General features: G+C 37.5%; 1 protein-coding gene across 5 annotated transcripts in view; it reads left to right on the top strand.

Moving 5' to 3' along the window:
- The first annotated feature begins 2,763 nt into the window (after positions 1–2,763).
- The window catches only part of PSIP1 (PC4 and SRSF1 interacting protein 1), a 41,507-nt gene continuing 18,441 nt past the window's right edge, over positions 2,764–25,829 (top strand). For all 5 annotated transcript variants that reach the window (XM_082656034.1, XM_082656033.1, XM_082656035.1 and 2 more), the window contains exons 1-6: positions 2,764–2,877; positions 3,410–3,622; positions 6,805–6,881; positions 18,606–18,744; positions 20,995–21,099; positions 21,883–21,945. In XM_082656034.1, coding sequence (XP_082512160.1) covers positions 3,551–3,622; positions 6,805–6,881; positions 18,606–18,744; positions 20,995–21,099; positions 21,883–21,945 — 456 coding nt within the window. In that variant the 5' untranslated portion in view covers positions 2,764–2,877; positions 3,410–3,550. The remainder of the gene's footprint in view (positions 2,878–3,409; positions 3,623–6,804; positions 6,882–18,605; positions 18,745–20,994; positions 21,100–21,882; positions 21,946–25,829) is intronic.

Here is a 25,829-nt window from a genome sequence, read left to right as displayed (position 1 = left end):
TCAAGCTCCTCCCTCAATTCATTTAGATCTCCTTTCCCCCTCCCCCTTGCTTCAGTTGTTTTGGAAATTGTATTTTCTCCTTACAACTCCCTTCATTGCTCCTCTAATCTCTATCTTGCTATACTTTTCCTGGCATCCCCACTAAGAAGGCTGACTGTGGGGGAGGGGTGCTTCGAGCTTGGCTGGAGAAGAGCACAAGCTCACAGTAGTTCTGAAAAGCTCTCCAAGGGGCTCTGATGAGCCCAACACTGGCGCCTCCCTCTCCTCTCTCCTCTCCCCTCCCCCTCCGCTCTGGAACTGCTGCTCCCAGGGATCCTGGGCTTTTGTTCTCTAGAGGCTTAAACTACCACCTGTTTTGCTTTGACTTATTGTTTAAAGGGTATCGCCCATTGTCTACAAACTATCAAAAATAGAAACTGCCGAAGCTTAAAGATAGCAAGAGCTAAGTTTGTACTTTCTTTCTTTCTTTCTTTTAAAATACTAACACTAAAACATCAATGTTTTTTCATTTTCCCTCTATTTCCATTCCTTTTCTGAGGACCTCCCCACTCCCAATAATTTTACATGTTGGTACCATCATTAAGCACTAATAAAAAGTTATCTTTTAATATTAATTATAATTTATCTATTAATATATATCTGTCTTCCCTACTTGATTTTGAGTTCCTATGGCCTGTAGTATCTTGTACAGCAGTAGTTTCTCAAGCTTGAATATGCATAAGAATCATCTGGGGATCTTGTTAAAATGCAGATTCTGATTAGCAGTTCTGGCAAGGGGCTGCGTTTCTTCTAACAAGCTCCCAGGTGAAGCCCCTGGACCACACTTGGAGTTGCAAAGCCTTACTGGGTTTAGAACAAAGGAGGAACACAAGAAATGGTTGCTGGATGATGCCTTGGTCTCTCCTACTCAGTGCTTGGAATTTTCTTCAATACATCTTTTCCACTTTTTCCTGTGCACTATTTATGACTAACTGACAATTATTCCTTTGTGTACTTAGCTGTGCCCTTCCTTCTCCTTTTCATAGTCAACAGTCTCATCCAGAAACCAGTCACTTAAGGAGTACAACAGTAATCTCCAGCCTCTTTCTACTGTCATCTACTTTGTAGCAAGCAAGAATAACTTTTTAAAGAATCATCTTTACCTTTGTTGCTCAGCAACCTATAGTAGCTCTCTAGTATACATCGTATCAAATTCAAATTCACGATGAAAAGCTTCAAGACATTTCTCCAACCCTTCCCTCTCGCTTGCTAGTCAATTTCTCTTTTTGCAGCACTTGGAACTCTTTGCATATTGCTGAGGTATGAGTCAGTCTCCTTGCAAGACGTTTTGCATTGCGAATGTCTTCTTTCATTCTTTTTAAAGGCCTATGTGTATCTCTTTCAAAAAATTCTCAATTTTTATCTATTTAATGTTAAGTTTTGCTTGATTTATTTGTGAGTCCTTCGTTTAAAGGAGTATGAGCTACATACTATTATTTATTTTTATTTTTTTTTGCTTTTTTCATATTTTGGTTCAGTTTTAAATGGGAAGTGTCTGTGCTTGCTGTTCATGGTTGTATCCCTAGCACATAAGAGTGCTTGACACACTAGGTACTTTGGGAGGGGACTCAGTGAAGGATGAAACACAATTTAAGATCAGCTTTTATTACTTTTCAAAATGCTTTCTTTGCTACATTTATTGGGAAACTGGGTGAACGTTAATGGTTAAATAAGACAATTCTGGTGATATAATTCTGGTACAGTAAAAATATTAAAGGATCAATTCACATCAGAAGGCTAGTAATAACTACCAACACATTTAAAAATGTACTGGCTACAGGATAAAAAAATAATTTTAGAAATCCCTTGAAGATTATTTTGAGAGATAAACATTTGAGGTTTAGCAGCACTTTACACTGTACTACCTACAAGCTACCATTCTACTAGGGAAATAAAATTTAGATGCATTTAAAATACAGTATGGGCCCAAACCCACATCCTATCGAAAAGGCTTATGCTTTCCTATCATTGTTTTCTATACTGCACGTTTTGCATTCGTTAGGACTGCCTATTTCTTAATAGTTCTTGGTGCTTTAAATTTAAAAGAAAATAAATGGGGCTTTCTCATATTACAGTTTCAAGGAAAAGGAGACTGCAGGGCCCCTTCAGCAAGGTTTAAGAGGCCTACAAGCTGCACACCCGTGCAACCGCCTCATGCTCCGATTTCATCTATGGGTTTTTGTACAGTTCTTTTTTGGATGGTGCAAACCGCGCAAGTGCAGCATTAAAAACCTCTCCACCCTGGGAAACGATGCAAGAACATGCAGCTTAGGCTGCCAGATTGTCTCCAACACACAGCCAAGGGCTGGAGGCCCGTATACCCGCCCCCAAACCCCGTCCACAACAATCGTTTCCTCCCTCCCCGCCTTTTACATACAGTACACATACAAATACACACACGCAGAGCAGCCAGCAGGGGCGGGCCGGGCCCGACCACTCCGCAAACCGCAGGGGGGAGCCACAACGGGCCAAGCTGTTTGCTCCCCCTTCTTTGTTCCTTCTCACTCTTATCTCTCTCCATCAGGCTGCACCTGTTAGGAAAAAGCGAACTTGGGGATCTAGGATCTCCTGAAGTCCCGTTTCGAAGCCACATACCTTCAGCGGGTGTTGCGTTATCCCCCCTCCGTCGGCTGGCAGTTGGTCCCGCCCCAGTGCTAGCGGGCGCGGAGCGGGAGCCGCGCGGGAGCAGCGCAGCGACGGCGGCGGCAGCGGCGGCGCGGTTGATATTCGGAGACGTTGAGACGCCTCTGCGGCAGCTGGTGGCGCAGGTGGCTTGCGTGGACGCGGGCAGAGGCGGCCGGCCCGCCACCGCAGCCTCAGCGCCCGCGGCCCCGGCAGGTGAGCGGGCGGCGGGGACTCGCCCCGCCCCCCCCCCTCCGGTGGCCTCACTCCTGGCTGTAGCGGGGAAGTGGCCGCGGCCCGCCCGGGAGCAGAGGTTCGGCCCGGGGCTGCGATCGTAGGGAAGAAGGCTGGGGGAGAGGCGGTGTGTGGCTGGGAGGGGAACGTTCCCTTGCCTTTTGCCATCTTTTTCTTCCCCCCGACCCCCCACCCTCTTGGGGCTTAAGCTTGGGAGAAAAAAGCCAGAGGAAAGATGGGGCGGAAGAAAGGGGAATTCGGGGCTGAGAAGCATCTCTGCCTCAGGTGGTGGCGTCTTTTCGGTCGTCGAGCGGTGGACCTTGCGAAGCCTGGAGGGCTAGCTCTCGGGCTGCGGAGGCCGCGCACTGGCGCGGGAGGCGGGAGGCGGCTCTCCCCTCACTCTCCCACCCCCTCCCCACCCCTCCCCCTCCTCCTCCCCTTCCCCCGTCCCTCCCTTACGGCCCCTCCCTTCGGGTTTCTGAGCTTTAACCGCCCTCCATGCTCTCCCTCGCAGGCGCGTCGGGACACCCCGAGGCATCCTCCCCCTCCCGCCGCCGCGGGAGCCTCGGCTGCCGTCCGCCTTCCCGCATCCCCTCGCAGTCCGCACCGTCACACCTCCTCCCTGTGCTCGGACCCCCGGCCTCGGCCCCGAAACATGACTCGCGATTTCAAACCTGGGGACCTCATCTTCGCCAAGATGAAAGGTTACCCTCATTGGCCAGCTCGAGTAAGTGATTCTTAGCCTTCGCGTTTAGCGGTGCTACATTCCTCAGAGGCCTACTTCCTATACCCTCTTCTCTTAATTTTTTTTTCTCGTGTCCTTCTCTCCCTCGCTTTCACTTAGTCTCATTTGTAACCTGACCTTTTATTTTAGTTTTTTGCCCACTAATCTTCCATGTAATTTAAAAATTCAGGTGTTTATACATACTTAGGTATTTTCCTGTGGTTTGTTTTTGACAGACTTTGGCAGGTTTTCTTAATATGAAATATTTCAAGGTGATGCCATTAGTGTTCCATTGTAGGTGAAAATAATCAAGTATGGATTTTGTGTTTAAAAATTAAGGGAACAGACATTTTCTTAACTTTGAGTAAAATGCAAAATACCAGTGAAATCTATGCCAACTATTGGGTGTTAAAGAGTTCTACGTGATTAAATTAACATAGGTATTTCCTGTTTTATGGTTGATGAGACCTTCTGGATTGACTTGTTTAATACGATAGAGGACTGGATATTCTTGAAAATTTTACAATAAGGTAGCATCACGGAACGTCTAGAAAGTTTATTTTCACGTTTTTATTGGTGAAGTTTGCCTTATGACCTTGAAGAAGTTGTTTTACCTCTTTGATTGTTTCCCACAAGCAAAAGGAGGAGTAGACCCATATTCCTGGGTTCACATGTAGTGCAGAGAGGTGATTAAGGACTGAGGGTTTTTTGTAACATTTAGGAATTGAGACTGTCTAAAATATCTAAGTACCATTTTCAGAAAAAGATCTTTTAGGTTATGGTAGGACTCAGGTTCTAAGGTAGTGATAGAACCTAGCAAATGTTGAGCTCAATTAGATTAGTAAGCTCAAGGTCCTTCTTAAATATAAACATGAGGTAGTCTAAAGTTGTAATTTCCACTAATTTACTCTTCATTGAGGGCTGTATTTCTTAAAGATAATTAAATCCTGTAGTTTTAATTATGTCAGTTGGGAGGAAGAGTAACCATTGGTTACAGAGAATCATGGAGTGAGTTGCTGAGTGCTATCCAAGTATAAAATATTCACTGTTTCTTAATTTTTCCCATCCAGCTCTTTACAGACTCAGGTTTACTGGTTTCCTTCCCCAGCCTGGAAAGATTTTTTTTTTTCCCTAGTCTATTAAATCTACCTTTTCAGTGGAGTCTTATTGAAACAATCCTTAATCATAATTCGTCTGTATATTTGATACTTTATTTCCTTTGTGATAACCTTTTATTTTAACTCTTATGTGCATTCTTTGACCTCCAGGTAGTTTGTAAGCTTTTCCAGAGAAATAGATACAAACTGAATTTCCTTATTACACACCCTCCCAATCCTTAGTACATAAATCATACGCTAAAAAACACCTTACTTCATGTTTAAGTAAAGAGCATAGGGAAACTGAGCAGGTTTAAGGCCCCTGCAAAATACTTTTTTGTGGTTTTAGCATCATTTATTTTGAGGTGTTATAAAATCCGAGCATATGGGGTACATCTTTATTCAGATTTCTATGCGACAGTGCAGTTAAAAACCAAATGAAAATGTTTTAAAAATTATCTACTCTTCTAAATCATCTTCCCTACATGCTGCAGTCTGTTAGGTGACTAAGAATGCTAATAAAATCAAACCTAGAGTAGCCTTAGGAGGACCAGAGTATTTTCTTTCTTTCTTTAATAAATTCTATATTTAACATTTTAATTTGGATTGAAATGGGAAATTTTAGTCTCTTTCCTTTTCCCTTTTTTTCTTAGAAGCAGTTGAACTTAGTTTTGATATTGTCTGTGTCTAAGAATTATGTTCCTTTTTCTATCTTCTCTCCAATCTTACGAATTCTAAGTCTTTGCTTTAGAGAGTTTAAATATGTATTTAAGGTCTCAGCTGTGAAGGTGACAATCATTGTTCCAGTTTTGATTTTAATGCTTTCTGTCTGTGTATCCAGGCTTCATTACTTTTTAAGTCTTGCACATTCTTGTAATCCTGTACCAGTAGTAATTGTTTTTAAAGTCAACTTTAAAAAATTGCCTAGCATTTATTAAACTCTTTAGGTGCTAGATATTTGCATAAACTTTTAAAGCTGTTTGCTGGCAGAAAGCATATGAGCTGAGGTGACAAATATATCCCTTATCTTAAGGCCTCTAAGGATTTTCACAATTTAACAATTTGTCACAAAGCCGAAAAGACAGTATAATCTTCATATAGGTGGGGAAGTTAAGTTCCCAAGGGTGTTGGGTGCTAACGATTCTTATTGATGTCTGAAACTTTCAGATTGCCAACATCACCCTCATGGTCTTCTCTTAAACATGATAATGCGTGTGGAGCACCATAGGTCTGCTGGTGGTCTGTTCCCTTCTTAATAGTCAGCTGATTTTTTAAATTAAAGTGTCTTTGAAATTATGAAAGTTCTGAAATAGAAATATTATTATGAAGTTTAAATAAATAAATAATGAAGTAGAAATGTTAAATTCTGGCCAGATACTACTGCCTGATGGCCTTAACTCTAGTAAGCAAAAGTATCAAGTATTACAGATGTGTTAGACATAACAGTACCTGATACTTTCTTCCTTACTTAATTAGAAGTATTAAAGTATTAAAAGAGAAATGGAAAAGGAACAGGTAAGGTAACCTCATGTGATTCAGCCATGTAGGTCTAAGATCTTTTCAGAATATGTGTTTCAGACTTGGAGAAATACTCTTTTAAACTTGTTAATGTCTCCTATATTTGGATAGCCTCCCTGTGGAAATAGAATTTAAAATTTTTGAATAGGTTCAGACTCTTATCTGGAATTCTTAGGGCCAGATGTGTTTAAAAATTCAGAACTTCGGGATTTTAGAAAGGTAATGATGGTACATATGCCATATATCTTGCTCCTAGTAGGGTCTGGGATGGCACATGGTAATCTAACACGATATTTCTGTGGAGAAGCATCACTAGAAATGCTAGGTGGATAAAAGAAATGATGGAATAGCTTCAGTGTCAATCCAGGTTTTGCTACCAAATGAGTTTTGAGAGAAATAATTGGTTTTCAGAGCTTCTTGGGTTTCAGAACTGGAGGTAAGGGATTGTGGACCTGTAGAACTGGTCCATTTTATAGCAGATCCCTTTTGGATGTCCTGTTTTCAGTTTATTCTGATGTGTTTAGGTGCGTATGATTTAAAAGATTTTAATTTTTCTGATCTTTTTTTTAGGTAGATGAAGTTCCTGATGGAGCTGTAAAACCACCCACAAACAAACTACCCATTTTCTTTTTTGGAACTCATGAGACGTAAGTCCTTTTAGCTCTAAAAGCAAATCAGAGTTAATTTAGCACGTTCATTAGGCATATAATGAAAAACAAGTAGAGATTAATTCAGAGAGAAAATAAAGTTACAGGAGATGTTAAAATCATCTTTGAACTTGGAAAAAAATCTTCAAGTTTCCTTTTAAAATGTATTTTTATGGTAGAAAAATTAGACACTGTAGATTGAACTTTTATTGAAATGGATGTCCTTAATCATAAAAGAAAGATGTACATTGGTCCTCTCATCAATCAGAAGAATAACTGATGGATGAAAATATGTAAGGGAAGTTTTAACAACGCATTCAGTATTCATATTTAGTATAATTAGTGCTTTTCATGACAGTCTGGCACCCTATTTTAGGCTTTGATTTTAGCCACACAAATGGTATATTGTGGGAAAGGTGAGAAGAAATCTGGATAGTTCCTTCTGTGTGTATTTATATGGTCCTGAGAGCCACTGTTACTGCTCTGCTGCCCCTGGTGGATTTGTGGGCAGAGAACTGATTTGGTGAAGCAAATTAATTTTTCAAAAATTGCAAAAAAAAAAAAATTTCCAGTAGAATATTGAACTGTTACTTCTGGGTACAGAGGATTACTCCAGGGCCTATCTCATTAGTTTTGAAAAATAATATACTATGTGTCTGTATTTTAATAGCCTTACAAGTTGTATATAATCTCGTTGATTTTGAACTTTAAGTTTAGAATTTGCAATAATTTTGGTAAAGTAGACTTGTTTACCTGGGATCAGGTGAAATAAAACTGGGGGTACTCTAATTAGAATTATGTATTCCTTAGAATGTGTACAGTGGCAACATTGGTTTAATGTTGCTTAGCTACTGTATGAACTGTCACATAATTTTAAGAAATAGCTTTATTAATATGTACTTTACATCATAAAGTTCACTTGTTAAAGTATATAATTCAGTGGATTTTAGTATATTTATTTCCATAACCATTAGCAGTCACTCTTCATTCCCTCCCCCTCCAGCCCAGGATACCCACTAGTTCACTGTCTATTTTTGCCAATTCTGGACACTTCATATTAATTAATTAATTTATTTTTGTTGTGTTGGGTCTTCGTTTCTGTGCGAGGGCTTTCTCCAGTTGTGGCAAGCGGGGGCCACCCTTCGTCACAGTGCGCGGGCCTCTCACTATCGCGGCCTCTTTTTGCAGAGCACAGGCTCCAGACGCGCAGGCTCAGTAGTTGTGGCTCACGGGCCTAGTTGCCCCATTCATATTAATGATATCGTACAATGCCATGTAATTATCTGCTTTAAAATATAGTTTTGAGTCCAGAATTGTATTGGCCTTCACCGTAATTACTTTGAGTTGGATCCAGGTATATTCTCTGAATATAAAAATTCAATTTGTAAAAAAATGATGAGTTTCTGATTCTCTGGGATAATCTGTTTAAAACTCTTCCATAAATTTAATAGAGAAAGGTATCTTTTAATGAAAAACTGTGTACTCTCTATATGAGTAAGGGTTTTCAAAGTGTGGTACCAGGTCAAGCTGCACCCCATATGGGAACAGCACATGGGAACTTCAGATAGTAGGCATGCAAATTCTTCGACCTTACTTGAACCAGAAGCTGAGGTTTGGGGCCCAGCAGTCTGTTCTAACTAGCCTTCCAGATACTTCTGGTGCCCGTGAAGTTTGGGAACACTTTATCAGAGTAAAGTGAATAGACGTTCCCTAGAATTTTTATGTATGCTTATAGTACCATGGAACACATAGTTAATTTTTATGCTAAATTTAGAAGAATGATCATCCCTTCCCCAACATTTAAAAATGAGGATTTTTATGTTGTAAATATCTGTGAATTATACATCAGAACAGACTACACCAAATAATTAAATTTTCATAAGCATTGTTTGGTTAATAACAAAACAGTGGTATTAAGTGGTTAATGAAGACAGTGAATTACTAATATTCAAGAATTAGAATATATTCAGGAAATTAAAGTATAACTTTAAAATTAAGCTAATGGGGCTTCCCTGGTGGCACAGTGGTTAAGAATCCGCCTGCCAATGCAGGGACATGGATTCGAGCCCTGGTCTGGGAAGATCCCACATGCCACGGAACAACTAAGTCCGTGAGCCACAACTACTGAGCTTGCGCTCTAGAGCCGGCGCTCCGCGACAAGGGAGGCCACCGCAATGAGAAGCCGGTGCACCGCAGCAAAGAGTAGCCCCTGCTCGCCTCAACTAGAGAAAAACCCGGGTGCAGCAACAGAGACCCAGTGCAGCCAAAAATAAAAAATAAATTAAAAAAAAAATTAAGCTAATGATAGTAAATTTTCACTTCAAAATGCACTTGTAATTTTTGTGCATTAGTGATCTCATAAGTACACCATTACCTTTGGAAAGGCGGTGCTGTTGTATCTATTGGCCTGGTGACTTAACTTTTTGGTATTTAAGGTTGATTTTTAGAAACTAGATCTCACTGGTTATTTGCCTTTCCCCTCCCTCAAAAGTTGGGAGGGCAGTTTTGTGAACCTTTCAATTTGGAATTTGTTTAAATGGGAGTTTTTTCTAACAGCCTGTAGTTAGGGAGATGGGAAAGGAAGAACATAGAAGAAGAAATGGCAATTTAGAAAACTGTACTTATTCATAGCTTATTTATAGATTAAGTTTTTTAATTGTTAATTTGGAGCAGAATCCTTTTGTATGCATTCTTTTCCTGACTTGCAACCATCTGACTTTTCATAGTGTTTTATACCTTTCACAGTAAATTCATCCAGCCAAGTTTTGAATATTAGATAACAATGAGCCCTTATATATACCAAACATGATGGTCTACTAGGTATCTTAAAACTAATATATTCAAAACAGATTCTTAGTAAATGAGACAAGGATGCAGTGCTTTGCTGGAGGCAAAAATCGTGGTGTCATCCTTGATTTCCTATTACAGTCTTTTCCCTTTCTCCCCATATCTAGTCAGTTAGCAAGTCTTGTTCTTTTCCTTTAATGTGCATTCTGATCTTTTTTCCATCTCTTCTACTACCACTTAAGTTCATACTGCAGTTAGTTTCAGAAATAGTGTCCTACTCCTATCTTTTTTTTTTTAAATAAATTTATTTATTTATTTTTGGCTGCATTGGGTCTTTGTTGTTGTGCGCGGGCATTCTCTAGTTGCGGCAAGTGGGGGCTGCTCTTCATTGTGGTGCGCGGGCTTCTCATTGCAGTGGCTTCTCTCGTTGGCGGAGCATGGGCTCTAGGCACGCAGCCTTCAGCAGTTGTGGCGTGCGGGCTTCTGTAGTGTGGCTTTCGGGCTCTAGAGCGCAGGCTCAGTAGTTGTGGTGCACGGGCTTATTTGCTCCGCGGCATGTGGGATCTTCCCGGGGCAGGGCTCGAACCCGTGTCCCCTGCGTTGGCAGGCGGATTCTTAACCACTGCGCCACCAGGGAAACCCCCTAATCCTATCTTTGTCTCAGTTTTCACTCTTAATGTATAGTCAAAGTGAACTTGATATTCCAGTCAGATCATGTCATTTCTCTGTCCAAAACCCGTCAATGGCTGCCTTATTACAGACAAAACTCCGAAGTTTTGTCGACAAATGCTATTTATGAGACCCTGTATGAACTAGTCTGTGTTTACCTTTCCAACCTCATCACGTTTTTTCACCGTTACACAAATATATTTCATCTTGTCTCAAGTCCTTCTTGGCTGTTTTCTCTGTTGGGAAAGGTATGTCTTCAGATTTTCAGTCATTTAGATCTTAGCTCAAATCCTCCTTTTTGTGCTTTTTCTCCATTGCACTGATGACTGAAATTTTTTTCTTTTCCTTCACCCACAAGTGAAAAGCTTGGAGAGCAGGTACCTTGTCTATCTTGTTTGTCATCATTTGCTTAAGTGCCTGGCACATAGTAGCTGTTAAATAAATGTTTGGTGAGAGATTGACAGCTTTATGACCTAGATAAAATCATTTATGGATTATGAATTTGCTGTCCATTAGCTAGCATTTGTATAGTTTTTAAGACAACTGATCGTAAGGCTGTCTTTGAATCCTGCCATATATCTGCTGTATGACCTGCTGTATGGCAGGTTACCTAGCCTTGTGTCCTTCCCTTCCTTACTTGTAAAATGGGAATAATAAAATATTCGACCTCAGAATTTGAGGTGCAAACAAGATACTACATGAAAGATGCTTAGAACAGTGCTTGGCATGTATTAAACACTAAGCATATGTCAGCTATTAATAGTTAAAGGTAATGTTGCATATTATTTTTTCACGACTAATACTTGTGTTTATTAAATTGTTTGCAGTGCAGTTTGAGTTTTGCTGACTAATTACCATTGCTAATTGAGGGAATACTCTCATCTAAGGTCTATTTATTTCTCTAAAGTCAGAAAATTTTAAATGAAGATGGTGTTTTTGCCGCTTTTATCTCCTTACTGCTCTTGTCTTAATTCAAAGATGTTAGATGCACAGTTCTAGGAACCTTAAAAATATCCATCACAGGCTGTTTCAAAACCTGCCTAATGTACAGTTTTAGGAGTGAAGGTGAATGGGGGAGGTACTGCTTGTTGGTCGGTTTTTTGGTATAACCTGTCCACAAGAAAGGAATAAAGAAATGAATCATAAGGATAGGATTTTATTTTCTTCTACACTAGTTTTTCTATACAGTTTCTGTACTACAGACATCACTGTATGTGTTGGTGAGGGGCTTGTACGGTTTCTCATGAGCCTTATATAATGAGAGGAACTGTTTTTTCATCTCTATACTGTCAGGTTCGTGGCACATAGTAGATGTATCAGTTGTCTGTTGCATCATCTTCTATTATAAAATAGTGTGTGCTGTTATAAAATCTAGTTTAAAACAGTATGTTTCCTATTTTGTGATTAATAATAATAGAGAAATGAAACAGCAAGTTAGAATCAATGTTTTAAAAGGTAGACGTTTCTGTATTATAATATGACTTGGCAACAGTTAAATGAGTTTTGAGCTTCATGTCTTTAGCTCTGATAAGCATTCGCATGCCATTTTTTATATGCAACTTTGGTTTGCTTTAAAGGAAAGGTTCTAGGTATGTGATAACTGAGTTTTGTGAGACATATATGTGTATGTTTTCATGGGTATGTACATTGTTTCCAAAAAGTGACTTTAGAGAGAGAACTGCTTTTCTGTTTACTTACATTCTGTGAAAATTGGGATACACAGGAACACACTTACGGTCTTCAGGCATAGGCCACATAGGAAACACACTTGCAGGCTTTAAGTTGCTTGACAATTATAACATTAGTACTGTAGTTAATGGTTTGCTGTTTTCTTAGGACATTTTACATGAGCTTTGATCCTTGTGGGCTTTGACATTGGTATTTGGAATGAGTTCATACGTATAGGGATATAACATCAATAGTTTATTAGTAGATATTTCAAAGACTATATTACAGTGGTTATATGAAACCCTGAAACCTTTTTAAGGGAACATTGTACAGAGTGGAGGCTATGCTGTTTAATAGCTAGATAACCTTGCCTGTGTCAGTTAATCTTTCTGGCCTTCAGTTTTCTAATCTTTAAAAGGAGGATCTTGGTGATCCCTAAGTGTTCCTTTCAGCGCTGGAATTTGGTGGGTAATATACTTTGAATTAATGTATATCTTTTCATTGTAAAAATTTTAAAAACAATGTTAAAAGAGTTCTCTACAAAGGAAACAGTCATTTTTACTACTATTTTTTAGAAACAACCCCTAAACCTGTTACTGTCTTAGTATATTTTCTTTGAGATTTATATGTCATTTAAAAATGGAATGCTTTGAAGAATGAATCAGAGCCACAGCCACATAAGGTTGTGCCCTTGGGGACTAGTGCTGGCTGTTTAAAAACTAATCTGCGCCCTGTGTACCAAACCTGTGGGATTGCATCCCTGGGGAGGATTCTTTGTGTGTGTATGTGTTTTCTTCTTTTTTTAAATTGAAATGTAGTTGATATATATTGTATAAGTTTAAGGTGTGTTGATTTTGATACACTTATATATTGCAATATTACCACCATGATTTGATATATTTATATATTGCAATATGATTACCTGCCACCATAGCATTAGCTAACATTTCCATTAGGTCCCTTAATTAGTCATTTCTTTTTTTGTGGTGACAACATGAGAGGATTCTTTTTTCATCCACCATAGTTTTTTGAGTCTCATTAAGGAGCTCTGTAGTCTTGAGCATATCATTTGAGCCAGCAGTTCTAATTAGAATTTATTAGGAAGATACGTGAAAAGATTGAGCAATACATTATTTACTGTAGCTGCATTTTATAATAGAAAATTTGATACAGAAAATGGTCCAACAATAGATAAATTTTGGGAAAGCTATTCAATGAAATAATATTTAGCTGTTAAGTAATTGTTGACATGAAAACATGTTCATTATAATTTGAGAAAGTATTTATGGATGAGTATGCATCATATCCATTAAAATGACATGTTTATATCTGTATATATGCAACAAACAAGTGGGTGAAAACAGTGGCTATCTGTAGTTGGTAAAATTCTGGATCATTTTTGTTTTCTTTGATGGGATGTGGTATTCACTGAAAAATATTTTAACAGCTTTGTTGAGATGTAATTCATATCCCAAACAATTAATCCAGTTAAAACGTACAATTCAGTAGATCTTAGTATATCCAGAGAGTAGTGTAGACATTAGCACAGTTTTAGAACATCTCCATCATCCCAAAAACAGACCCTGTACGCATTAGCAGATACTTTGCATTTCTCCTTTCTCCCTCCTGTCTTGCCATACGGAACCACTAATCACTGCCTGTTCTGAGCATTTCATATAAATTGAACTATACAATATGAGGTCTTTAATGACCTTTTTTTCTTTTAACTTAGCATAATGTTTTTGTTTTTGTTTGCGGTACGCGGGCCTCTCACTGCTGTGGCCTCTCCCGCCACGGAGCACAGGCTCCGGACGTGCAGGCCCAGCGGCCACAGCTCACAGGCCCAGCCGCTCCGTGGCACGTGGGATCCTCCCGGACCGGGGCACGAACCCATGTCCCCTGCATCGGCAGGCGGACCCTCAACGACTGCGCCACCAGGGAAGCCCTAGCATAATGTTTTCAAGGTTCATCTATATTTTGTAGCATGTACTTTGTCTTTACAGTATTGCCAAATATTCCATTGTATTGGTCTGTATTTATCCATTCATCAGTTGATATTTGGATTGTTTTTACTTTGGACAAATATAAATAATGCTGCTATGAACATTTGTGAGCAAGTTTTTGTGTGGACATGTGTTTTCTGTAGGAGTGGAATTCCTGGGTCACATGGTAACTGTGTTTAATCTTTTGAGGAATTGCCTGGCTTTTTTTTTGTTTGTTTTTTGGTTTATTTGTTGGCTTTGCTAGCTCTTAGTTGCGGGACGTGGGATCTTTAATTGTGGCATGTGGGATCTAGTTCTCTGACCAAGGATCAAACCCAGGCCCCCTGCATTGGGAGTGTGGAGTCTTAGCCACTGGACCACCAGGGAAGTCCCTGCAAGACTTTTCAAATCAGCTGTGCACCATTTTATATTTCTGTTAGCTATGTGTGAAGATTCTAATTTCTCTATATCTTTGCCAAGACTTGTTATTGTCTTTTTTATTGGGTGTGAAGGTAGTATCTTATTCTGGTTTTGATTTACATTTCACTGATAGCTAATGACACTCAGCATCTTTTCATGTGTGAATTTTTTTTTTTTTTTTTTTTTTTTGCGGTACGCGGGCCTCTCACTGTTGTGGCCTCTCCCGTTGCGGAGCACAGGCTCTGGACGCGCAGGCTCAGCAGCCATGGCTCATGTGCCCAGCCGCTCTGCGGCATGTGGGATCTTCCCGGACTGGGGCACGAACCCGTGTCCCCTGCATTGGCAGGCAGACTCTCAACCACTGCGCCACCAGGGAAGCCCATGTGTGAATATTTTTTTAACCATCTATATATAACATGAATTATTCAGATTTGCAAAGGTCTTCTCTCAGTTGGAAAGGCATAGTTATTTAATTTTTGGTATATTGATAAGCATGTAAATTTAAGTATGACTTATAATATGAACATAATAGTAAAATAATAGAAAGTAGTGCTTGAAAACCTGACTGGAGGAGGAGCAGGGAGAGAAGTTTTTTAAAACCTATTCTGCAAAATTAAGAATAAAGGTTAACCAAGTGTAATAAAAATGTATGTGTAAAACAAGGTGGTATGAATAAGACCAAATATAAGTGACTACACTATGTGAATAGAATTCTCTGTTAAGACCTTTTGATTGGATTAATCCTATTAAACTACCTGTGTCGTATTTTCTGAGACAAGGCTCAAACAAGTCACGGCCAGGTAACAATATAATGTCACAAAGAAAGCAAGAATGGGACCATTGCTGTCTGATAAAAGTAGAATTTAAAGTCAAAGCATGAAGAGGAGAGAAGGATACAGGCATTCCTTAGCTTTGCATAGTTCTAGTATGTTTAAATTTTGGTCACCATGGTTTAGGTAAACAGCGCCAGTCCCCGCAACAATGTTTCAAATTTCACTTACTCTGGAATACTAACTGTAACTATGTAGACTACAAAATTTGTTGCTAGTTCTTCAGTCCACAAATCAAGATGTAAATAACAGATGCATAGCATGTCACTTTTTTTTGAAGTTTCTTGGTGATTGGTCAGTGTGCATCTGTTTCTCACTTCAAGCATATATAGCACAATGTGTAGTAGTGTTGTTGCCTCTTTGTCTTTCAATGATATACCCACCCAGGTTACATTTAAAGAAAAAACAAGATGGGGAATCGGCCAACAAAGAAACTGATAATGCCAGAAGTGAAATTTGAATTGAATGTAAATGCAGTTATAGAATAAATAGCCTTGTGAATAATAACCTTGTGAATGTAGATGTGCTGTATATAGGGAGACTAGATACACAGCCAGAGCAGCTTAGGGAAGGCAAGCTTATCAACATAAATGAGGAAAGTGGTTGTAATAAAAAGGATGAAGATGTCTCAGAGGAAGTGACACCAACAAAAAGCATTAAAGATATGCCATAACATTGAAAATACAAAAGACAAAATGTTAGAAACTGATCAGATTTAGAAAGGAGTGTGACACATTGCCTTAGGCATAGAAAATATGCTTACTCCGTGTCATAAGTTATGTGATCAGAAGGGGCAAGCACTGTTAAAACTATTAAGTTTTTTACAAAGACATGAAACACTTTAATCTCAGTGTTTCTAATGTTTTAAATTACAGTGTACTAAATAATTAGTATTAGTTTTACTATATTTAAAATTTCCTTACACACTGTCAGTAATAGTGCATTTAGTGTTTTGACAATTTTTGAAGGTTTTGGAACAATTGTAATTTTTCCCATTGTTCAGTAAGATTGCCTTGCACAGTCAATTTTGTGTTCTCTCATTGTCATACAAAGTGAGGACTGCCTATTTTGGGGAAGGAAAAATTATATAAATTGAACTGTCAAACCTTTATATGCTAAATAACATGGTAGAATCAGTTTTCTCTTTTGAATACTTTTTTTGTTTAGAATCATATCTAAAAATGACCCATGTTTGAAGTTTTACGACATTTTTCTGCAATTTTATTAAGTATTTAAGGTCCCTTCCACTTCTTCAAGTTCCTGATGCCACCAGTTTTGAACCCTTTGGGGATTTTGAACTATAAATTAGGGTACTGGCTCGCTTTCTTCTATATTGCTGTTTAGTATCCAACTTTCTTAGTCTTCCCAGCTTTCAAACCTGTTGATAATGCCCCTTGTCATCTTTAGCCTTATGAGTTATGGGGTTTTAGGAGAGAGAGTTGCTTTGCTCTAACTAGAAGTATGTTTTATTTTTGATGGTGTTTTTAACTCGAGTCATCTACTTGGAATTTGAAGCTGATTATGCAGGAGGAATTGCTTTACTGTTTTAACTAAATGTGTTAAATTTTCTAATTTTAGATTATGGGTAGGAATGAATGATGCCTAGTAAAAGTCTGAATTTTTAGATCAAATGCAGTCATATAGCAATGATGATTTAAATGTGCCTTAACTGATGTGCAGTTAAAATACATGGATACTTTGAGTATTTATAAATTGCAGAATTTAAATAATAAAGCTGACTTATATGCATTTGATTATATTTAAGTAGAGCCCTAAGTCTCTTTTTTATTGAAATTTTATCTTAAAGCCTTTTAAAATATTCTAAACTGGAATGTGAGCTATAGTCATTAGGTCCCTAATTCTTAAAGAATTTCAGCAGATATGGAATTTGTGATAGATAATTAGTAATTAATAATCTTAAATTGTAGCATATTTTAGAGGAAATGAGTAGTAATTTGATTTTCCTCTTGCTTTGGAGAATACATATATATCAGCCATTATAGCAAAAAACTGGTACATTCTCTGCATCTACCTTTATAGGATTGACAGACTTCTACAGAACTGACTGACATAGGGAGATATATAATGGGGCTGTTTTGGGGATTATATCTAAATATATATGTATATATACACACACAAAAATAGTTGTCATCATTCACGGGTTCCATATTTATTAATTTGCCTGCTCACTAAAATGTATTTATAATCCCAAATCAATACCTGTGGTGCCTTCATGGTCATGTCTGTGTGTGAAATGGCAAAAAATTTGAGTAACTTGATGCACACATTCCTAGCTGAGGCTGAACCAAGGCCATGCTTTACCTTGTTTCAGCTCTCATATTGTAAACAAGTGTCCTTTTTGCAGTCTGTGTAGTGCCACGGCTTTTGTATTTTTGTGCTTTTTCGTGGTCATTTTGCCGTTTATAATAGCACCCAAATGTAGTACTTGAAGTGCCATTTGGTGTTCCTAAGTGCAAGAAGCCTGTGCTTTGCCTTATGGAGAAAATATGTGTTATGTAAGCTGTTGGCTCTAAGTTCAGTGTTAATGAATTACCAGTGTATATTAAATAAGGTGTCTTTAAACAGAAACACATAAAACAATGTTATGTACTGATTGGTTGAAAAAATGTTGTGACCAGAGGAACCTACCCTGTATTTACCCTGGAGCAGTGGTACAGTATTCCTTAATTCAGTGTTCATGGTGTTCATCATTATAGAATATAATTACCATGAATACAAGAATTGACTCTAATATATATGTGTGTGTGTGTATATATATATATATATATATATAAATGAACAAAGCAGTTACAACATCTGATTCCCTCATTGAATAAAGTAAAAGTCTTAACATACTTATTTTCTAAAAATCTACATGTATGTATATACAAATATTAAAACATACATATAATATACCTTATTGACAATGTTTTGAGTTGTATATTCCAAACTACTTTGTAGTAAAACTATATTTAGAATGCATTTAAATGTATAGATTAATGCAGTCTTGTGACACTCTTTTTTCATTTTTATGCATTTTTATAGTAAAATCTGTAAAATTATAGCAAAATTTACCATTTTACCATTTTTAAGTGTGCAGTTTAGTGGCATTCAGTACATTGACATTGTCGTGCAATTTGTGTGTGTTTTTTTTTCAATTAGGATTATGGATCTAGGAGTTTGTGACTGAATTTAATAAAAGCATTTGGAATTAAATATTATTTGTGACTACCTTTAATTTATGTATGATTTTTAATGCGTTTTAGATTAAGAATTTTTGATAATTGCGTTCATAGGGTAGTGCTATTTAATCACTTATATTTGAGATTGCTTTACACTCACATTTCCCCCCCCCCCTCCTGTTTTAGTGCTTTTTTAGGCCCAAAGGACATATTTCCTTACTCAGAAAATAAGGAAAAGTACGGCAAACCAAATAAACGAAAAGGCTTTAATGAAGGTTTATGGGAGATAGATAACAATCCGAAAGTGAAATTTTCAAGTCAACAGGTGCGTCATATTACGTAAAATTTAGTTTAGTATTATTTACTCAGTTTTGGAGAATAATCACCATTCTAGCTACAGGAAAATGATTGAAGAGCCTTATAAATTTCAGATTAAATTGTTCTTATTTGTGAGGTTGAACCTTGGACTTTTGTATCTAGATAACTGATGAAATTCTTGCCTTCGTGGTCAAATAGATCTCAGAAAACTGGGAAACACTCAGTTATTTAAATCCTGATTGAGGGTTTATTTAATGTATTGAATTTAAAGTCACATGTACTGTTTCCTTAAATTCAGGTTTAATAACTTGAAGGGTGTGTTTTTTTCTCATTTTAATTTCTAAATCCATAAAATTTATTAGAATATGAACTTCATGTGGGTTAAATTAAATATGTGACAAAAATACTTATAGCACTATGCAAATTATACTTATTTTTGGTTTCTAGAAGAGCAACCTTTAAACTTTTTTTATTCTGTTCTGTGTGTGTGTGTGTGTGTGTGTGTGTGTGTGTGTCTCCAGACTTGAATTAGTAAAAACTAGGATGAGTATGAGTAAACCTAAAGAAGGAAATAACACACTGAAAATTTTGCAACTTTCTACCTTTAAATCTATATAATTTTTAGTTCTTTGCATGTACCATGCTTTTTTCTCGTGTTTGAGAACTCTTCAGATGCTGTTCTGTCTGGAACATTGAAATCTTTCATTGATGTTCCAGGGCTGCATTAGATGATCCTAAGTGCCTTCATTATCCACCCAAAAGTTATTTGTTACAGTATTCATCATATCACATCATAATTGCTTCTGTACTGTGTTGACTGCCACAGGCTTATTAGTTCCATAAACAAGGAAGTTGTATGTGTCCTGTGTGCTGTCATTCTTACACGTGTGGAAGGAATAGTTACCCACTAAATGTTGCACAAATGTAAGAATGGATGAATGGTTTCCCATCCTTATTGCCTTGGGAGTCCAAGGAGACTGAGTTGATTGTTTCCTGAAAATAACATTTTGTAACTTAACTTGGATCGTACATCCTATGATTGTGCTTTCAAGGTCGTTTTCATCCTCCAGATTGCCTAGCATAGTCACTTTATCCTTTGTTCCTATCTACCTACTTAATCTCCAGGTAGTTTTCACAGTACATACTTGGAATTTTCCATTTCACAGTGAAATTTTTCGTTGGTTGTGTGCATAAAACCCAACAATTTTCTGTTCTTAACAAAAGTATGAATGATTATGGTGGTGTGATGTACTCTGTGTTCCCAGCCCAGACATCCCCAGTGGCACATTCCTGTGGTTTGGTGCAAGCTTTGATGCCCAAGCCTATACAAAAGAAACAACAAAAAAAAATTGGCCATCATAATTTATAAATATTTCTATCATGCTATAAGTAATTTTGGGCACATTTTTACATTTTTTATATACCTTTATAATTTGTGGGTTATCAGCATTGCCTTTTTTTTACAGAAAAGGAAATGGGTTTACAGTTTAAAGACTTGCCGAAGGAAACAGCTAGAAAGGTGCACAGTTTGGATTGCAGTCCCTTCATCTTGTAGATTGGGAGCTTTACTCTCAGCTCCCAATGTATACTGTGTTGCCTCTGGTATTCATCATTTTGGTTAGTTTTATGAAAATCTAGGGACCCTAGGTTACATGCTTAAGTATCTCATATGGGGGTATTTTTAAAATTTAATGATTACTGGACTCTCCCACTCAGCGTCTGTTAAATCAGAATTCATTTAAGTTTGAGTCTCAGGAATCTGCATTTTAAATAAAACTAAGTTTGAGATATAGATCAATAAGAGTCCTTAAAGTTGTGATATATATATCCTTTGTTAAGGCTGTTCGTCTTAGAGTACATAGGTTAGCTTCTTTATCCAGAATATTTCAATAGTTGAGTACAGTGTAGGTCTGTGCTCCTCTAAATCACCTTACATTGTATCTTGTTGGGCATTTGCTGGTTAGAACATCAGAATGGTATTCTTTGTAATTGTACTTTTAATTTCTGCCTCACCATTTTATCTGCTGAGATTGTATGCATCAATTGCAGGAATATAGTTCCATGTAAGACTTTCCTAAATAAAATAGTAGCATTTAAAACTTTTCAAAATTGTGTATATTAAAAGTATCCTGTGCAACAGAAATGAGGGTACTTTTCTAGCTTTCTTACAAACAGGCTTTGATTTTTCATGGGTACAAAATTTTAAAGTTGGCGTAAAATATTATTTTGTGAAACTAATAGACTTGATTGTTTATAGGCATCAACTAAACAATCAAATGCGTCATCTGATGTTGAAGTTGAAGAAAAAGAAACTAGTGTTTCAAAGGAAGATACTGACCATGAAGAAAAAGCCAGCAACGAGGTGTGTTTAATTTCTCTTGCATTCTAAACCCATTTTGCTGTAAGGAAGAATTGTAAAATGAGTTGATTGTGGCACAGTAGAAAGCAATCTTTAAAGTAGTTGAGTAATGAATGGGAAAATATTAAAGGCTTATTTCCTTGTGTAAATATTAAACATAGTATTGTAAAATAATTTTTGCATCTTTAAGATGCATGGGTATTTTTATTTGAAGTTACGTTGCTGTGCAAAATATGAGGTACAACTGGGAGAGTCGCTTACTGTTTGTTAGGAATATTTTTAAAGTGAGGTATTGTTGGATGGATGTACGGGAAAGGATATTGAACCGAAGTTTTTAAAACCTAGATTTATTTCCAATTCTGTATTTGATTATCTGAGTGGGGATACTCATTTAGCCTTTCTAGGCTTCATGAAGTTGTTACTTGATCTCCAGAGTCCCGACCCTCTTAACATTCACAATCCTAAAACTGAGGATTCTACTGTAGAAAGAGTGTTTTGTAAATTTAAATAGACAAACCTCCCAGTGTACGAGCAAGTGTGACTTTTATATTTGATCTGGCAGAGGAAAGCTTTTTTTTTTTTAGGTGAATATACTGGTGATTACTTCCACTTTATAATGAATTAATGTTAAGACTTTTAATGTTTATAATTTCAAAGGTCAGAGAAGCAAAACAAGTTTCCATAGTACTTTTAGTGAAACGTGCTTGTGATTTTTAATTTAAGAAATTTTCTTTCAGTCGTGGCATAATTATCAATTTCATCTGTTGTGTTTTGTTTTTTTTTAAGGAGGTGACTAAAGCAGTTGACATAACCACTCCAAAAGCTGCCAGAAGAGGGAGAAAGAGAAAGGTAATTCTACTGCTTAACCACAGAGATCTTAAAAGAATTTTTATTTTAGTTGGATTGAGGGAGTGTAGATAATGAAACGGTACCATTTAATTTAGACTTAGCCCTTCACTCTAAGTCCTTTAATTTTTTTAAAGGATAGGTTATGTTGTTCACTTAACAAAGCTATGTTTCTTTTCTTAGTGATACAGCACCCTTAAGTTGAATGGTATACAAAATAAAATGCACCAATTTTCATTCCTTTTAATGATGCTGTCTCAAGTTTTCTCTATAAAATGGATAATATATATACTCATAAGACTGTTGAGAGAATTAATGAGTTAATACATGTAGAATATTTATAATAAATCCTGGTACATAGTGCTTTGTAAGTGTCCATTATTATGTTGTTATTACTTTACAGCATTGTTGCATGAAATGAGAGTATGTGACAGTTTAGGACAAAGTACCTCTTATGCTTTTAATTAGTGTTTCTTCTTCCCTATGTGAAGTTTTGTTCATCACACCTTTTTCTGACCTGTTTATGTCTCAGACTGTTATTATATGACAAAGCTACAAAGAAAACAAGAGTTCAGTCTTTAAAAAAATTTTTTTTGTAGTATTCTGAGTTCAGTGGCTTTCTATTCCCTGTGGGGTGTGTGTGAAGGGGCTATGATAACTTTAACAAGATTTTAAAAGATAGGCAGAATTTTAGGCAGATGAAGGAGGAGGAGAGGAGCATGTGAGGCAATTACAGGGGCATAGGGAGAATTTTGCTTCAAGCATTTCCAGTATTGCATTTCAGTATTATCAGACCATAAAGTTTGAGGGAAACAAGTACAAAAAAACCCAATGTGTTACCCTGAAGAACTTGAACTTAGAGAAGGGGTGGGAAGCCATTGAATCATTTTAAATTTCAGGTACTTCTCTTCTTAAAGCAGTGTGAATGATGGGGATTGGACTGGAGCAGTGAGACCAGTTCACTGATAAATTCATGCAGAATTTTGGTCCTCACTTCACTGGCCCAGACAGAAAATCAGCAGCAAATAAGGAAGATAAGGTCTCTGTACTTACTGAACTTATATTTTCGTTGAGACAGACAATAAATACATAAAACAAGAGAATTAAAATGGGGAGCTATGATTGGGACTTGGTAACTAAATTATGAAAGGCCTTTGTAAAGAGTTAGCATGACATTTTAGTGGTGTAGATGAGAGAATTTTAAGAGCACCTAAGGAGGTAAAGTTAATAGTTGATTGGAAGTGGGTGTGAAGTGAGGGGGAGGTATCTAGGATGACTCAGGGTGTCGGCTTGGATGACTAGATTATACACTGAGAATGTAGGAGATGTTTTGGGAGCAGAGGCATGAGGAGGAGGATGTGAAACACCTTTGAGAAGTAGACTGAAGATACATATTTCTCTGACATCAAAGGGGGGAAAGGTAGAAGTTACAGTTGCAGTCTCTGACATAAAGATAGGATTTAGATAGGTAGTCAAGGGAGAAAGTTTACTGAGAAGAACGCAGAAAACCAGAATCCTGAGAGATTATAATGGCGATGAAAGGCTGCCTTGTAAAATTATGGCTGAGAATGAACTGTCAGGAGAAAAATCTAAGAGAGGATATCAAGCTGAACAAGGGAGGAGAGAATTTTAAGAATGAGGGAGTGGTTAGTAGTATCCTGATGCAGAAGGGGTCCAATAATAATTGACAATTAGGATCCCCCAGGATACCTTAAGGTCAAATGGTAAGAACAGATGAAGTAGGTTAAAGAATAAAATGTTTAATGTTGAAATTACACTGTGCTTTTGAAATCTTTGAAGGGGAGGAGAGAGAATGCAGCAACAAGGATTTGCATGGTTAAGGGAGGGTGTTAAAAGTGGAAAAATATAATAGAGGCTTTAACACTTTTTCTTTGCGAGACCAGGAAAGATCAAAGATGTGGAAAGAGTATAAAATTACTGTAAGTTAAGAATAATGCTGGGTGAGAGAAAAGGGAGGACACATTTGAGGGAATTGACTTGATGGGAAAGAGATGGACATTTCACCTTTTTTCACATTGAAGGGAAGGATGGGCAAGACTATTACAAACTTCTAGGGAGACTTGGAAATTAAGGGAATCCCTTCCTGCTGGCCTCAGTCTCTCCCTTCTCCCTCACCAAATTCAAAGCGAGACTGCATGTGTGGTGTAAGGCAGAAAGAAAGGATTGAAAGTTTATGCTAGAGAGAGAAGGAAAGGGCATGACAAAAGACAGGGTAAAGGATTAATGGATGGCTTTGAGATCACAAATGAAGTTGCATAAAATGAATGCATGTTTGTATAATGTTTTTTCAGCAGGGCTCAGCAGCAGGGAATAATAGAGCAGGGAAGGTAGAGTTTTATAGTAACTCTCTGTTGGAGATTTGCGGGACAGGTGCAGCAAAACGAGAATGCAGATGAATAGTAGTTCCATGAGGTTTTTGAGGGATGGGGGGGGGCCTTTATGTAAAGTCACGAAGGGAGTAGAGCTAGAAAGTGAGGTAACAGATGGGGAGAAAATTTGTCAAAGTCTTAGAGGTCTCAGTGAGATAAAGTAAAATATGGAAGAAATTAATCTAGAGTCAATATTTGCATTTGAGATATTTAAATATATATGAAATAACTTAATAGTCCTTTCTCTAGATAAAATATTTCTTTGAGTTAATATTTTCACGAGGAATGGTTTTGACTTGCATGATTTTGCTGTAGTAGTCAAGAATATATGTCTATGGAAGGGCTGTATTTTTGCTTCGTATAGTGTTTATTTATGGCATTAGTTATTGATGACCTTGTTACCTCTTATTGGTATCTCAAAAAGATTCATACCTGTAATTCTTATGCGATGTCATGATTTATTTCCAAAAGTTGAAAGTGTAATTGAAGAGGGGATTTTTTTGCACTGAAGAGTTCATCAGTTTGATCTGAATTTTGGAGAACTTTTGCCCTCTTAACTGCTCACCCTCCTAACTCAATAGAAGAGCTCTCATACAGTCTTGGGTTCTCAACCTTTGGTATAAAAACAGATGCCCAGCTCCCTACTCCAGAGCTATCATCAAATCAGGATTGGGGTGGGGGGTGGTAGGTGGTCTGTAAGTTCCTAAAATTGGAAATACAACTTGAGCTAATGTTTTTGAAGCAATTTTTGTAATGTTCCTTGAGAACAATTCAAGGGTTACCTTAGATGAGTTTCTTGACTTTTAATAATGCTTTGAATATACATTATTATATTGCAATTACAAAGGCAAAAATAATGTTTAAAAACTAAGAAAGAAATGGATAAATTCTCAGAAGTGGGATTGCTGAGTCAGATTTGCATATTCTGTATTGCTGATATAATGATCAGAAATGTATTACCAGTTTATTGATTTGATCACCATTAATCAATATATGAGTAATTCTCCACATTCTTACCAAAATTGGGCATTACCTCTTAAGTGTTTGCAAATCAGATTGATTAAAAGATTAAAAAAATTTTTATCAGTAAGGTTGGATTATGCAAGTTTTGGCATGATGCTTTATTGCCTTTATTTTTATTGAGGTAGTTCAGGCTGAATTCTAAATAATTGGGTGTGGGGGAGCAGCTCATAGTAGTCCTCCCATTCTTCTCTTTGCTATTTATTTTCTCTTCTATTTTTTTTAGATGTTGGGGGTAGGAGTTTATTAATTAATTTATTTATTTTTGCTGTGTTGGGTCTTTGTTTCTGTGCGAGGGCTTTTTCTAGTTGTGGCAGGCGGGGGCCACTCTTCATCACGGTGCGCAGGCCTCTCACTATCGCGGCCTCTCTTGTTGCGGAGCACAGGCTCCAGATGCAGACGCACAGGCTCAGTAGTTATGGCTCACGGGCCTAGTTGCTCCGCGGCATGTGGGATCCTCCCAGACCAGGGCTCGAA

Source organism: Grampus griseus (assembly GCF_964374135.1).
Source record: "Grampus griseus genome assembly, chromosome: 6".
In the NCBI taxonomy this organism is placed as follows: domain Eukaryota; kingdom Metazoa; phylum Chordata; class Mammalia; order Artiodactyla; family Delphinidae; genus Grampus; species Grampus griseus.
Note: the sequence above shows the minus strand (reverse complement) of the source record. Positions and strands in the feature narration are given on the sequence as shown.